This window comes from Pan troglodytes, chromosome 9, assembly GCF_028858775.2.
Source record: "Pan troglodytes isolate AG18354 chromosome 9, NHGRI_mPanTro3-v2.0_pri, whole genome shotgun sequence".
NCBI classification, from domain to species: Eukaryota; Metazoa; Chordata; class Mammalia; order Primates; family Hominidae; genus Pan; species Pan troglodytes.
In genome coordinates this window covers 35456181-35469391 of record NC_072407.2, presented here as the reverse complement: position 1 = coordinate 35469391, position 13211 = coordinate 35456181, and the positions used below count along the sequence as shown (strand labels likewise).

At 33.0% G+C, this 13211-nt stretch overlaps 1 protein-coding gene across 8 annotated transcripts in view; it reads left to right on the top strand.

Moving 5' to 3' along the window:
- IMMP1L (inner mitochondrial membrane peptidase subunit 1) overlaps positions 1-13211 on the top strand; it is a 77291-nt gene that overhangs the window by 39697 nt on the left and 24383 nt on the right. For all 8 annotated transcript variants that reach the window (XM_063783973.1, XM_016920631.4, XM_521877.7 and 5 more), the window contains 2 exons: positions 6663-6796; positions 9255-9343. In XM_063783973.1, the coding sequence (XP_063640043.1) occupies positions 6692-6796; positions 9255-9343 (194 nt within the window). In that variant the 5' untranslated portion in view covers positions 6663-6691. The remainder of the gene's footprint in view (positions 1-6662; positions 6797-9254; positions 9344-13211) is intronic.

Here is a 13211-nt window from a genome sequence, read left to right as displayed (position 1 = left end):
TGGTGATTTTCATACTTTAAAAATGCCATTTTATTTTATTCTGGTTTTAATTATTTCTTATGTAAAGGTAGCCATTCCATTTTGTTGAACAGACAAAATTGTCTTTGAAAATAAGGTAAATTTCTGACCAATTTTAAACTTTTCTCATGGTCTTTTTCAGCATCTTGACTCTACTGTGCCTGGATGTAGCTGTGTGTTTTGTGTGTATCCTGTTCATGGTTTGTAGAATTTCTTGAGTTTGTGAGTTAAGGTCTTTCATCAATTTGGAAAGTTATCTACCAATATTTCTTCAAAATATTGCTTCTGTCCTATTCTCTGTTCCTCTCCTTTAGGTCTCTGATTATATTAACACTGTTTCTCCTGGATTGCCTACCTGCTTTCCTCTTTGTCCTTCAGTCTTATTACTTTCTCCCAACTTGCATTCCAGTTCACTTGTCTCCTGTTAGGCTGAGCCTAGTAGGCAGAATCTGCCGGTATATTCATGTAATGCATTAATTTTAGTTATATTTTATTTTGTAGTATTGTGTTGTGTATAATTTCCATTTGATTTTTAATAGATTTTAGGTCACTGCTGAACTTTTATCTTTCCTTCTGTTTTTTTTAATGTTAATCATAGTTATTTTAAAGTGTTCATATGTTAAGTGCAATACCTGAATCACCTGTTGCTGTCTTTCTGTTTTGTACTTTTTTTTCTCTTGGCTTTCAGTCATTTGATTCTATTTTATAATGTGCTTTGATTGAATGCAATCATTTAGTACTATTTTATAGCATGCTTATAATCTTTGGATTAAACTAAAAACTGTAGTAGCCCAATTTTTTAAATGGGCAAGGTGTTTGAGTAGATATTTTTCAAAGAAGATATACAAATGATCAATAAACACATGAAAAAGGTGCTTATGAATATTTTGTTGTTAAGGAAATGCAAATCAAAGCCACAGTGAGATTCATACACACTGGGATGGCTACAATCAAAACATGGATGGTAACAAATGTTGGCAAGGATATGGAGAAATTGGAAACCTTATGCATTACTAGTAAAAATATACAGTGGTGCAACTGCTTTGGAAAACAGTTTGGGCGTTCTTCAGAAAGTTAAATGCAGCATTATCTTTAATGGCATTTTCATCAGAGGAATCTTTTCTGATTCATCTTAAAGAAAGTATGCCTCACCCATTATTCTCTATCACTTTACTATATTTTTCTTTACAGAAATTACTTAATTTATTTATGTATTTATTTGTTTACTTTGTGTATCTATGATATCTGCCCCACTATACTATAAGCTGTATGAGAGAAGGCATCATGTTCACTATTGTATTCCCAGGGCTGAACACAGTATCTGGTACGTAGTAGTAGCTCAATAAATATTTGTTGAATGAATGAAGTCACCCTTTTTTCCCCAAGTGTTTGTTTTTTAGAAGTTTTATTCTACAAAAAAAGCTGAAAAAAATAGTGCAATGCACATTTGTATACACTTCACTTGGATTTAACAATGAACATTTGCCACATTAGCGTTCTGTCTTCCTCCATATGTAATATATCCGTATGTGTGTATATATGTGTGTGTATCAATTTGTCTTCATCTCTCTGTATCCATGATTATTAGCAGTAGAAGTGAACCATATGAAAGGAAGTTGCAGTCATAGCATTTTTCTCAAAATAATTCCTTGTTTATCTCCTATGAACAAGGTCATTCTCCTATGTAGCATATTGTTAAGAAATTTAACACTGAAACAGTGATATATTTTTATGTACAATATTCAGATTTACCCAGTTGTCCCCATGTCTTTTATAGCTTTCTTTTTCCTTTTGCTCCAGGATCCAATTCAAGATTTCATATTGTGTTTGGTTGTCATGTCCTTCTATTTTCTTGTAATTGAAAATAGTACTTTTAGTATAATTTTTCCTTTCATTAAATTTATACTTTTTAAGTGTTCAAGCTGGTTGTCTTGTTGAATGTCTGCAATATGGATGTGTTTTGATTGTTCATGATCAGATTTAGGTTACACATTTTTGGCAGGAATGGTACACAGATGATGATGTACTTGTCATTCCATTGGTAAGAGGCTACATGATATCAGTATGCTGCTAAATTTGGTCATTGTGTTAAGTTAGTATTTACCAGATCTTCCCATTGGAAAGATACCTTGTTCCCTTTGTAAAAAAAAAAAAAAAAAATTATCTACTTTGATACTTTTCAAATATCTTTTTGACCAACAATGTTTCACCCAGTATATTTTAGCATGTATCAGTGGCCCTTGTCTGAGTCAATTATTACACTGGTGATAATTTTACCATTCCTTCTACATTTATTAGCTGTCATGTTTCGATGAAGAACTTTCCCTATTCCCAACACATGCATCTTTTTAAAAATTTCATTTTTAATTTAATGTGTTATCAATTACTGTTACTATTTTTAGGCTTATGTTGTCTCAAATTTAATGTATTATCAATTACTGTTATTATTTTTAGGCTTATATTGTCCCACATTTGGCCATTGGATGACCCCTCAGAGTGGTTCCTTTGTTTGCACCAGTCTTTGAGCACTGACTATTCTGCACTGGTGGAGAATGATACTTAGAAACCAAAAATGTGGGCACTAAGTGTGCTCATAATTACTATAGTGTCATTGCTTCTTACAATGGCCTTTTCGCAGTGGACAGAGCTAGGATGACATTTTTTTATAGGCAAACAGACAAATATATACATGCTTATTTAAGTAAATTTGTTTTGATAACTCAAATTCATCCTTAAGATCCCTTTCCATATTTGTTACTTCTTTTTCTCACAGTGAGAAATGACTTAAATATTTGCTCACTTTTACTATCTGAAATATACATAAAATACTACAACCAACAACTACTAAGATACATTCTAGATTCACTTTCAATGTTTTTCCTTTTATATTTAGTTGGTATGTAATAATTGTATGTATTAATGGGATACAGTGATATTTTGTTACATGTATATGGTATATAATGATCAAATCAGGGTAATTAGCATAGTCATCACCTCAAACACATCATTTCTTTATGTTGTGAACATTAAAGATCTTCTTGTACCTTTCTGAAAATATACAATAAATTATAGTTAACCGTAGTCATCCAACAGTGCTGCAGAAGGCAGTAACTCATTCCTCCTATCTAGCTGTAATTTTGTGTCCATTAACCAACTTCTCCTCATTCTCCCCTCCTACCTCCCCTTCCCAGCCTCTGATACCTATAATTCTACACTATACTTCCATAGGCTCAATATTTTTTTAAGCTCCCACAGATGAGTGAAAACATAAGGTATTTTTCTTCCTGTGCCAGATTTATTTCTCTTAACATAATGTGCCCCAGGGTCATTCATGTTGCCTTGAGTAACAGGATTTCATTCTCCTTGTGGCTGAATAGTATTCCATTGTGTATGTATAGCATGTTTTCTTTATCCATTCATCTGTTGATGGATATTTCGGTTGATTCTGTGTCTTAGCTATTGTGAATAGTAGCTACGCTGCAATAAACATGAGGATGCAGGTGTCCCTTTAATATACTGATTTCCTTTCTTTCGGATTAATACCCAGTAGCAGAATTGAGAGAATTATTTTTTGATTCTCTTTAGAGTTTTTAAAGAAACCACCACACTGTTTTCCATGACTGTACTAATTTACATTCCCACTAACAGGGTATATGAATTTTCCTTTCTCCACATCCTTGCCAGCACTTTCTTTGTCTTTTTTGATAATAATCAATCTAACTGTGGTAAGATGATGCCTGATTATAGTTTTGACTTGCATTTCCCTGAAGATTAGTGATGTTGAGCATTTTTAAATATATTTGTTGGCCATTTCTATGTTTTCTTTCGAAAAATGTCTATTCAGATCATTTGCCCACTTTTTAATTGGGTTATTTGTTTTTTTGCTGTTGGGTTCCTTGTATATTCTAGATATTAGTCCATGTCAGATGCATAGTTTGCAAATATTTTCTCCCATTCAACATGTTGTCTTTTTACTTTATTTTCATTGCTGTGCAGAAGCTTTTTAGTTTAAATCCCATTTGTCTATTTTTGTTTTTTCTTGCCTGTTCTTTTGATTTCTTAGCCATAAAATCTTTGCCTAGACCAATGTCTTGAAGTGTTTCCCCTATAGTATTATAGTTTGATCTTATTTATAAGTCTGTAATTTATTTTAAGTTGATTTTTATATATGGTTAGAGATATGGGGACTAGTTTTGTCCTTCTACATGTGGATATCCAAATTTTCCAGCACTATTTATTGAAGAGATGTTCTTTCTCCAGTGTATGTTCCTGGTACTGTGTCAAAAATCAGTTGGCTGTAAATACATGGATTTATTTCTGGGTTCTCTATTGTGTCCCATTGGTCTATGTGTTTTTATACTAATACCATGCTGTTTTGGTTACTATAGCTTTGTAGTGTATTTTAAAGTCAGGTAGTGTAATACCATCAGCTTTATTCATTTTGCTCAATATTGCTTTGGTTATTTGGGGTCTTGTGGTTCTGTATGAATTTTAGGATTGTTTTCTAATTCTGTGAAAAATGACTTTGGTATATTGATAGAGATTGCATTGAATCTTTAGATCAAATTGGGTAGTGTGGTCATTTGAACAATATTAATTCTTCCAATCCATGAGTATGGGCTGTCTTTCCATTTTTATTTTTTATGTCCTCTTCAATTCTTTCAGTGTTTTTGTAGTTTTCATTGTAGAGGTCTTTCACCTCCTTGGGTAAAATTATTCCTAGTTATATTTTTAATGTTTTATAGCCATTTTAGGTGGGGTTGCTTTATTGATCCCATTGATTTCTTACTCAGCTAGATCATTCCTGGTGAATAAAATGCTACTAATTTTTGTATGTTGACTTTGTATCCTGCAACTATATTGAATTCATTTATCAGTTCTAAAAGTATTTTTGGTGAAGTCTTTAGGTTTTTCTATATATAAGATCATGTCATCTATAACCAGGATAGTTACTTCCTCTTTTTCAATTTGGATGCCCTTTATTTCTTTATTTTGCCTAATTGCTATGGCTGTGACTTCCGTTACTATGTTGAATAAGAGTGGTGAAGGTGGGCATCTGTGTCTTGTTCCAGATCTTAGAGGACAGGCTTTCAGCTTTTCCCCTATTAAGTATGATATTAGCTGTGGGTTTGTCATATATTGCCTTTTATTGTTTTGATGTATGTTCCTTCTTTGCCTAATTTCTTGAGAGTTTGTATCATGAAGTGATGTTGAAATTTATCAAATGCTTTTTCTGCATCTATTGAGATCATTGTATGGTTTTTGTTCTTCATTCTGCTGATGTGCTATATATCACACTGTTTGATTGGCATGTGTTGAACCATCCTTGCATCCCTGGGATAAATCCCATCTGATCGTGGTGTATTATCTCTTTAATGCGTTGTTGGGTTTGGTTTGCTAGTATTTTGTTAAGGATTGTTGCATCTGAGCTCATTGGGGATTTTGGCCTATAGTTTCTCTTTTTCTGCATCTGGTTTGGGCATTAGGGCAATGCTGACCTGGTAGAATGAATTAGGAAGAATTCCCTCAATTTCCAGTTTTTTGGAATAGTTTGAGAAGAATTGGTGTTGGTTCTTTTTTATATGTTTGGTAGAATTCAGAGGTAAAACCATCTGATGCTGGGCTTTTCTTTTTGGGAGACCTTTTATTACTGGCTTCATCCTTTGCCAACTTTGTGATGATAATAAGCAAGTTACTTTACTACTCTTAGCCTTTTTTTTTTCTTGTCTATAAATTGAGGATGGTAATAATATCTATCTTACAGAGGTAGTATATGTAAATCTTGACATGTTAAGCAGATGTTACATATTATTATCGATATATTTTAATAAATTTAATCTGAGAACAGTATATTGTAGCCTAGGCCTAAGAGTTAGGCTATTAGTTAAGAAATGCATGATACATAGTTGTAACAGTTAAATAGGAAAGGACAGATATTAGAAATATTTTAGATGAACAATATTTTAAAATTTTATATAGCTTTAAAAAGTCTTTAAATGGTTCTTTATGCTGTTGTTTCATAGTATTTATGTGTTCCTTTTGTTACATCAGTAGTTAATAGCTCACAAATGAGTGTATCTTTTTATAAAGTACTTTGACATACATTGCTGAATTTGATTCTAAGAATCATTCTATGAGAGTATTTCTATTAGGCCCCAGAAGGGTTAAGTAATTGTTGAAGATTATACAAGTTAGTAAAATAACCAATGTGAAACTTGAATCTCCATATTCCTATTCTAGTGATTTCTCCATTATTTCCTATTACATGGCAAGAAGTAATATATAGCAAGGAACTTTTATTGGTCCTTTGAAAGAGTTACTATCTTTTTTAAGCATCTGCCTTAATAGAAGAAATAACCAAGACATGGAAGGGGACAGACTAGTTTATAATCTACTAATTATATAATTCATATGTAGACCCAGTGGCATTTGAATATAAACTTTGGTAAATCAAAATATTTAGTGGCTACAATTTGCCATTTAAAATATCATTAGTAGAACTGATAACAAACTCTTGGTTTCCTGCACCAAATTGTATTAGGCACTTAGTACATTTTGGGTGATTGTAAAATATTTTACAATAGTTATTTCTTAAGTGTTTTTAAATAGTATTGATCATGAAACTTTTTGAAATTTACCATCAGGCCAATGGTGGCAGAGTCTACATAGAACTATGCTTCGTGGTGTTCTGGGGAAAACCTTTCGACTTGTTGGCTATACTATTCAATATGGCTGTATAGCTCATTGTGCTTTTGAATACGTTGGTGGTGTTGTCATGGTAAGTTTTTATGTTCAAGAATATTCATCTTAAATATATACTTTCTTTCAAATGGAAGGAAAATGTGTTTTTCCTTTTGAAAACCTAGTTGAAGTTATTTAATGACTAAACTGTGAAAGTTAAAACATAAAATCTTTCTAAATATTGGAATAATAAGAGAGTGTGTTTGAATTGGCACTGATAGAAGGTATAAGGACCATTACTTAAATATTTTCTGTATTCTGTTTCTAATGGGCACAAAGGGTCCTTTTGAATAGTATAACAATAATAGTCATTACCATTTATTGAATCCTATTTACTGTGTTTCAGGATATGTTTGATGTTTTACACTTACTAACTCATTTAATCTTTTACACTTCTTTGAGATACTTATTAGTAATCCATTATACACATGAGGAAATGAACTGAGAAAGCTTAAGTAATTTACTTGTTCCAGGTCCCACAGTTAGTAAGTAACTTGAAATTTCAACACATATTTGTCCAGTTTTCAAAATTCCAGCTCATAACCACAATAACTGTAATTAAAACAAATTAATCATCTGTAATTAAGACACATTATTCTGCCTAATGTCTATATTAAAATGTTAAAGTTGTTCCCTATCCCCAACTAATACTTTTTCTTAATATTGTATTGGGAAACTACAAACTGTGGCTGTTGATTCAAGCCTTTTGTCATGTAAATGAAAGAATAAATTGATTGACCAGCCAGTCAAGTTTTTTTATTGTTGTTATTACTGTTTTTTTTTTTTAATTAGGTTTACTTTATCAGATTGACAGTCACATAACCTCCAGTTAAGGTGGAGTAATGGAAATATATATATTTAACTGAAATTTCCCTTCTTTTTTTTTTTTTTTTGGAGACAGGGTCTTGCTCTGTTGCCTGGGCTGGAGTGCAATCAAGTGATCTCAGTTCACTGCAGCCTCTGCCTGCTGGGCTCAAAACAATTCTCATGCATCAGCCTCCCAAGTAGCTAGGACTACAGGCACACATCACCATGCCTGGCTAATTTTTGTATTTTTAGTAGAGATGGCGTTTCACCATGTTGGCCAGGCTGTGCACGAACTCCTGGCCTCAGGTGATCTGCCTACCTTGGCATCCCAAAGTTCTGGGATTATAGGTATGAGCAACTGTACCTGGCTGAAACTTGCCTTCTTGATTTTTTTGTAAGTTAGATTGGTACTTCCAAAGGTAGCAAACAAACTGTAATTGTATTTCCTCTTATTTCTGCCTGAGTAGGAACTTTTGAGTAAAAAGTTTTATTTACAAATAGAGTAAATAGAGGCTGTTGGATTTAGATTTTTAAAGTGGCGATGATAGTTTGTTCTGATTCTGAGGTAGAGTTTAAGTATCCCTTATCTGAAATGCTTGGGACCAGAAGTGTTATGGATTTTAGATTTTTTTGGATTTTGGAATATTTGCATATACATAATGAGATATTTTGGGGATGGGACCCAAGTCTGAATGCAAAATTCATGTATATTTCATATGTACCTTATATGCATAGCCTGAAGGTAATGTTATACACTATTTTAAAGAATTTTGTGCATGAAACAAAAATTTTGACTGCATGTTGGCTGTGATGCATCACATGGGGTCAGGTATGGAATTTACCATTTGTGGTGTCATGTAGACACTCAGAACATTTCAGATTTTAGAGCATTTAAGATTTCAGATTTTTTATTAGGGACACTCAACCTGTATATATCAAGATTATTGTTTTGAGACATACAAATAGGAAAATCTTTAATTGCTTCATTGTAAAGATGGGGTCTATTTAGGTTGCCAGGTTTGGTCTTGAACTCCTGGCCTCAAGTCATTCTTCCAAAGTTTTGGGATTACAGGTGTGAGCCACCATGCCTGGCCTTGAAAATCTTTAAAGTCCATCTCATCATGCTAGTATTTTTCAGTAGAACATTTAAGTTGCAGCCCCATGAAATGAGTAAGCTATTCTCTTGGAAGAGGAAGATGGGCATAAGCTCACTGAGAATAATATAATACCATTTAGTAAATCATCATCATGTTCACTGAATTATATCTGATAGTAATAAGAAAATGTATTATTCTCCCATTCATTCAACCAATATGTATGGTTTATCAATTTTGTACCAAACATTGTTCTTGGCTTTGGTTATATAGCTAGGAACATGAGAGAGATCTCTGCCTTCATAGAACTGAGATTCTATAGGGTGGCCTAAATTTGGAAACATAGGTAATGTTGTTTTATTCAGGCATTATAATGTGACAGCAATAATCCATTTATAATGTATTTGTCTATATTTCCAGACTTAGCGGCTACTCTAGAGTTGAACTTATTTGAGAACTGCCAAATTTTCATGAATCATCCCCCAAGCTTTAGGAACATTTGCTTGATTTTCTTTCTTTTAAGCTTGCTTAAAAGATTTATGTTAAATTTAAAAGAGATTTTGAATTTAGATTACAAATTACCTCTCTTTTCAGTGTTCTGGACCATCAATGGAGCCTACAATTCAAAATTCAGATATTGTCTTTGCAGAAAATCTTAGTCGACATTTTTATGGTATCCAAAGGTAAATTTCTGTCATGGATATATTAAATTTACAGTGAAAATACACACACACATTGTGGCTTTTCTGCAGTTCCTTAACTTTATCTTTAAAACCTCTTTCATAAATAAACATATTAATAACCAGCTAGATAAAATTTTGAGTCAAATATTTTCTTTCAGTTTGAGAAATTTTAATAGTTTCTCAAACATATGCAGTGTCTTGGGTCATTGTATCTCTTGCATCATTTTGAAAAATAATTAGCAGTCCCTTACAATATACATGTAAGCTTAACTTTTTTAATTGGGCTTTAGAATATTTTGAGTTAAGAACTAGGAACTTAGGGATTACATTACAGATCCAAATCAATGTTTTTGTTCTTTAATTTTAAAAATAATCCTGTAGTTCTATTGATTGCTATCTTACTTTATATATAGTCTATGATGACCATTTGATGGTTTTTATTTTTTTAAATTTTCTGATATACATTTTTTGGATGAGGTCTTTCTCTGGCTCCCAGGCTGGAGTGCAGTGACACGATCTCAGCTCCCTGCAGCCTCAACCTCCTGGGCTCCAGTGATCCTTCCCCTTAGTCTCCCAAGTAGCTGTGACTACAGGTGTATACTCGCCGCGCCCAGATAATTTTTGTAGTTTTTGTAGAGACTGGGTTTTGCCATGTTGCCCAGGCTGGTCTCAAACTCCTGAGCTCAAGCAATCCGCTCACCTCAGCCTCCCAAAGTGTTGGGATTAGAGGTGTGAGCCACCGTGCCCAGCCCATTTGATGATTTTTAGATTACATCATTGTATATGGCTGAGAACCAGGAATTGTATATATTATGAGTCTCCTGATTAATTATATTAAGTTGAATAACTCCTGGGCAAATATTGTGTGTCACTAAACCTTTTAAAGTCCTATTTCACAGCAGGCTGAGGCAGGAGAATTGCTTGAACCTGGGAGATGGAGGTTGCAGTGAGCTGAGATCATTCCACTGCACTCCAGCCTGGGTGACAGAGCAAGACTCCATCTCACAAAAAATTAATAATAATAAAAAATCCTATTTCAAGTGGTGGTTCCAATCCTTGTGATACCCTTTATTCCAATTAACTCTATGAGAATGATTTATTCCAAATGAATGTCAAGTATTAATAATTTAATATATTTTCTAAAGAGCACCTCTCTGATACCCTAAAATTTTGAGTCCATTTGTTTTTTATAATTCTGAAAAAAATCTATGCCTGCTTTCATTTCAGTAAACTACAGATTTGATTCCCTTGAGCTAGTGTTTAGTTTATGGCATATTAAGTAGGTTTAGGCACTTCTCTTTCACTATTCACCTTTGCTATAACCTATTTCACATTATTGAAAATTGTTAAGGATACATTTCTTCACATTTACTGATCTTTCATCAGCCTTAGATTCTGCAGATAGAAACTCTCTTGGTCAACCTGTATGGTTTGGCATGCTCCCTAGGTAATTCTTCTTCAAATCTTTTACCCATAACAACTTCTATATACTTAATTGTAGATACAGGAATTATAAAATAAAACTTATATAATAGATTGTGTTGTTGCTCCCTTTTCTTTTTAACTTATATCAAATTATCCTTATATAGCCTTTGAATTAACTGGAGACCTAGCCCCACTGTAGCATGAAACCAAGCATCTGTGTTCCATGCCAGTGACATAATTTTATTCACAATAATCCTTGGGCATCCTGAATGAGGAGATGAACTTGTTGGCTGAATAGTTTTTGAATACACAGCTTGATATTTTTTAAAAAATTACTCGTTGCATTCAGATAAGTGAAACAAATAACTACATTCAGTAAATGAATTCAGATTCTTTGAGGATCTTATTTTGTACCCTATTCATCCAGGTTACAGGACAGCTCAAAATCTGGCATTTATGAGATATACCAAAGTAACTTTTAGAGCCAAGATAGCCAGCTGGTAACTTTTACTTAAGAAATATTACTGTCCTGAGTATTCTCTTTCTTTTACCCACAGCACAGAACTCAAGATTTCAGGGGAATCTTTGACCCCTGGCAAGGTGTCCTGTTGTTGGCTGCCTGTTTCTAAATGTAAAATAACCTTCCATTTAGGCAAGAATAAAAGTTCGCATATCTAGTATCTAAAGCACATGGATGTCTCTTCAGTCAACTGCACAGAACACTCAACCTTGAGATAGTCAGATTTTTACTATTGCTTATTCTTTCAACAAATAGTAGTGAGCACCTAATTTATAAGATGTACCATACATTATAGAAAATGTTAAGATTAATGAGATAATTGACACTAGTTTTCAAAAGCTTACTGTGTAGTAGAATAATAAGGATGTTTATAAATATAAATGAGAAAATTTTTAATAAGCTTCCTTTTAAAACTATTTGAAGGAGTTAAGAATCCAGCGGATATGTATTTTGATCTAAATGCTATGCATATATCTAGTTAGACTACCAGAAATAAAGTTTATTTAATAATACTTTCTACAAAACAGCACGACTGAATTATGATTTCTATGTTGCCATTCGAGTGCAAAGTTTGTTTTAAGGGTCATATTGATTATTTGATCAAAGAACTTAAGCTTCATTAAACACCCATGGAAAAACGTCTCTTCCTCCAAAGCTACCCAAAATCAACTTTGATGGCGTGTTACAATCTTTGCAAATTTGTTCATCTGAACAGATCCACTGACATGGTTCTAGTTGGTAAGAAAGAAAATACCTTTATTCTGTTTTCAAAAGAAGGCAACACTGTGTTGCCTCCAAATTATAGAATGTAACGATTTGCTACCTTTCAACTCTTACCAAGAATAGCCTCAAGAGATCATCATTGTAAATACTATTTCTGCACTCTGTGTAAAATTTCTGATAAAGATGGTATCTTTTATTCTCTTATATAAGAAAGTTTCTTGTGAATTTCTCTTTGATTTAGTTGTTAGGGAAAATTTTGTCTTACCTCCCAAGCTAAATGTTATTTTATTAATTAATGATTTCCATGTAACTGGTCTTAATTTCTTCTGACTTGGCTCCCAAAGAGTTTAGAACCCATTTTAATGCTTCTATAGAGCAGTTATTAGGTTTCTGATTTCTTCATAATTTTCCTTTTATTCTTATGACTTTTAATATTATTTTGACATATGCTTCATTAAACTAGTTCTGGAACTAGGTACAATTAATAAGCAAATATGTTAAATCCTTTTAAACGTGTGTTAGTCAACAGAATTCACATATTGCTCGTTTTATGCAGAAAGAGTATTGTGTTCTGTTGACTGTGGTCATTAGTCCTACGTTCTATCTTTCTTCCTTTTCACTTTTTAGGATCTTTCTTATGTTTTATTACCAGATAGATTGTCAGTTCTTCCATAAATCATGTCTTCTGTATGTAATCAGACCCTTATTGGTTTTATATGTTTGATATCTCATTTTATTTTTCAGAGTGTATATTTAGGCAGCTTTTAGCATTTTATTTTGTTGTATCTTTTGATTTTTTTTCTCAAATATAAGTTCTTTTGATATGGGTTATAGGACTTACATGCTATCATTCCTCAATTATTTGAGTTCTAGGGAAACATGGATGATGTTTTTACCTTTTTAGTGTGCTCTAGAGTCAATCAGTGCTACTGGCTGGACCGCAATATTTATTTACTTAATTTGTTAGTATTTATATAGAATTGCGTGGAGCGTTTTTTTTTCTTTTTCTTTTTTTGGTTCGTTTGGGGTTTTTCTTGGTTTGTTTGTTTTGTGTGTGTGGTTTTTTTTTTTTTTGGAGACATGGTCTCAGTCTGTTGCCCATGGTGGCACGATCTTAGCTCACTGCAACCATGAACTCCTGGCTTCAAGCAATCCTCTTGCCGTAGCCTCCCAAAGTGCTGAGATTATAGTTGTGAGCCA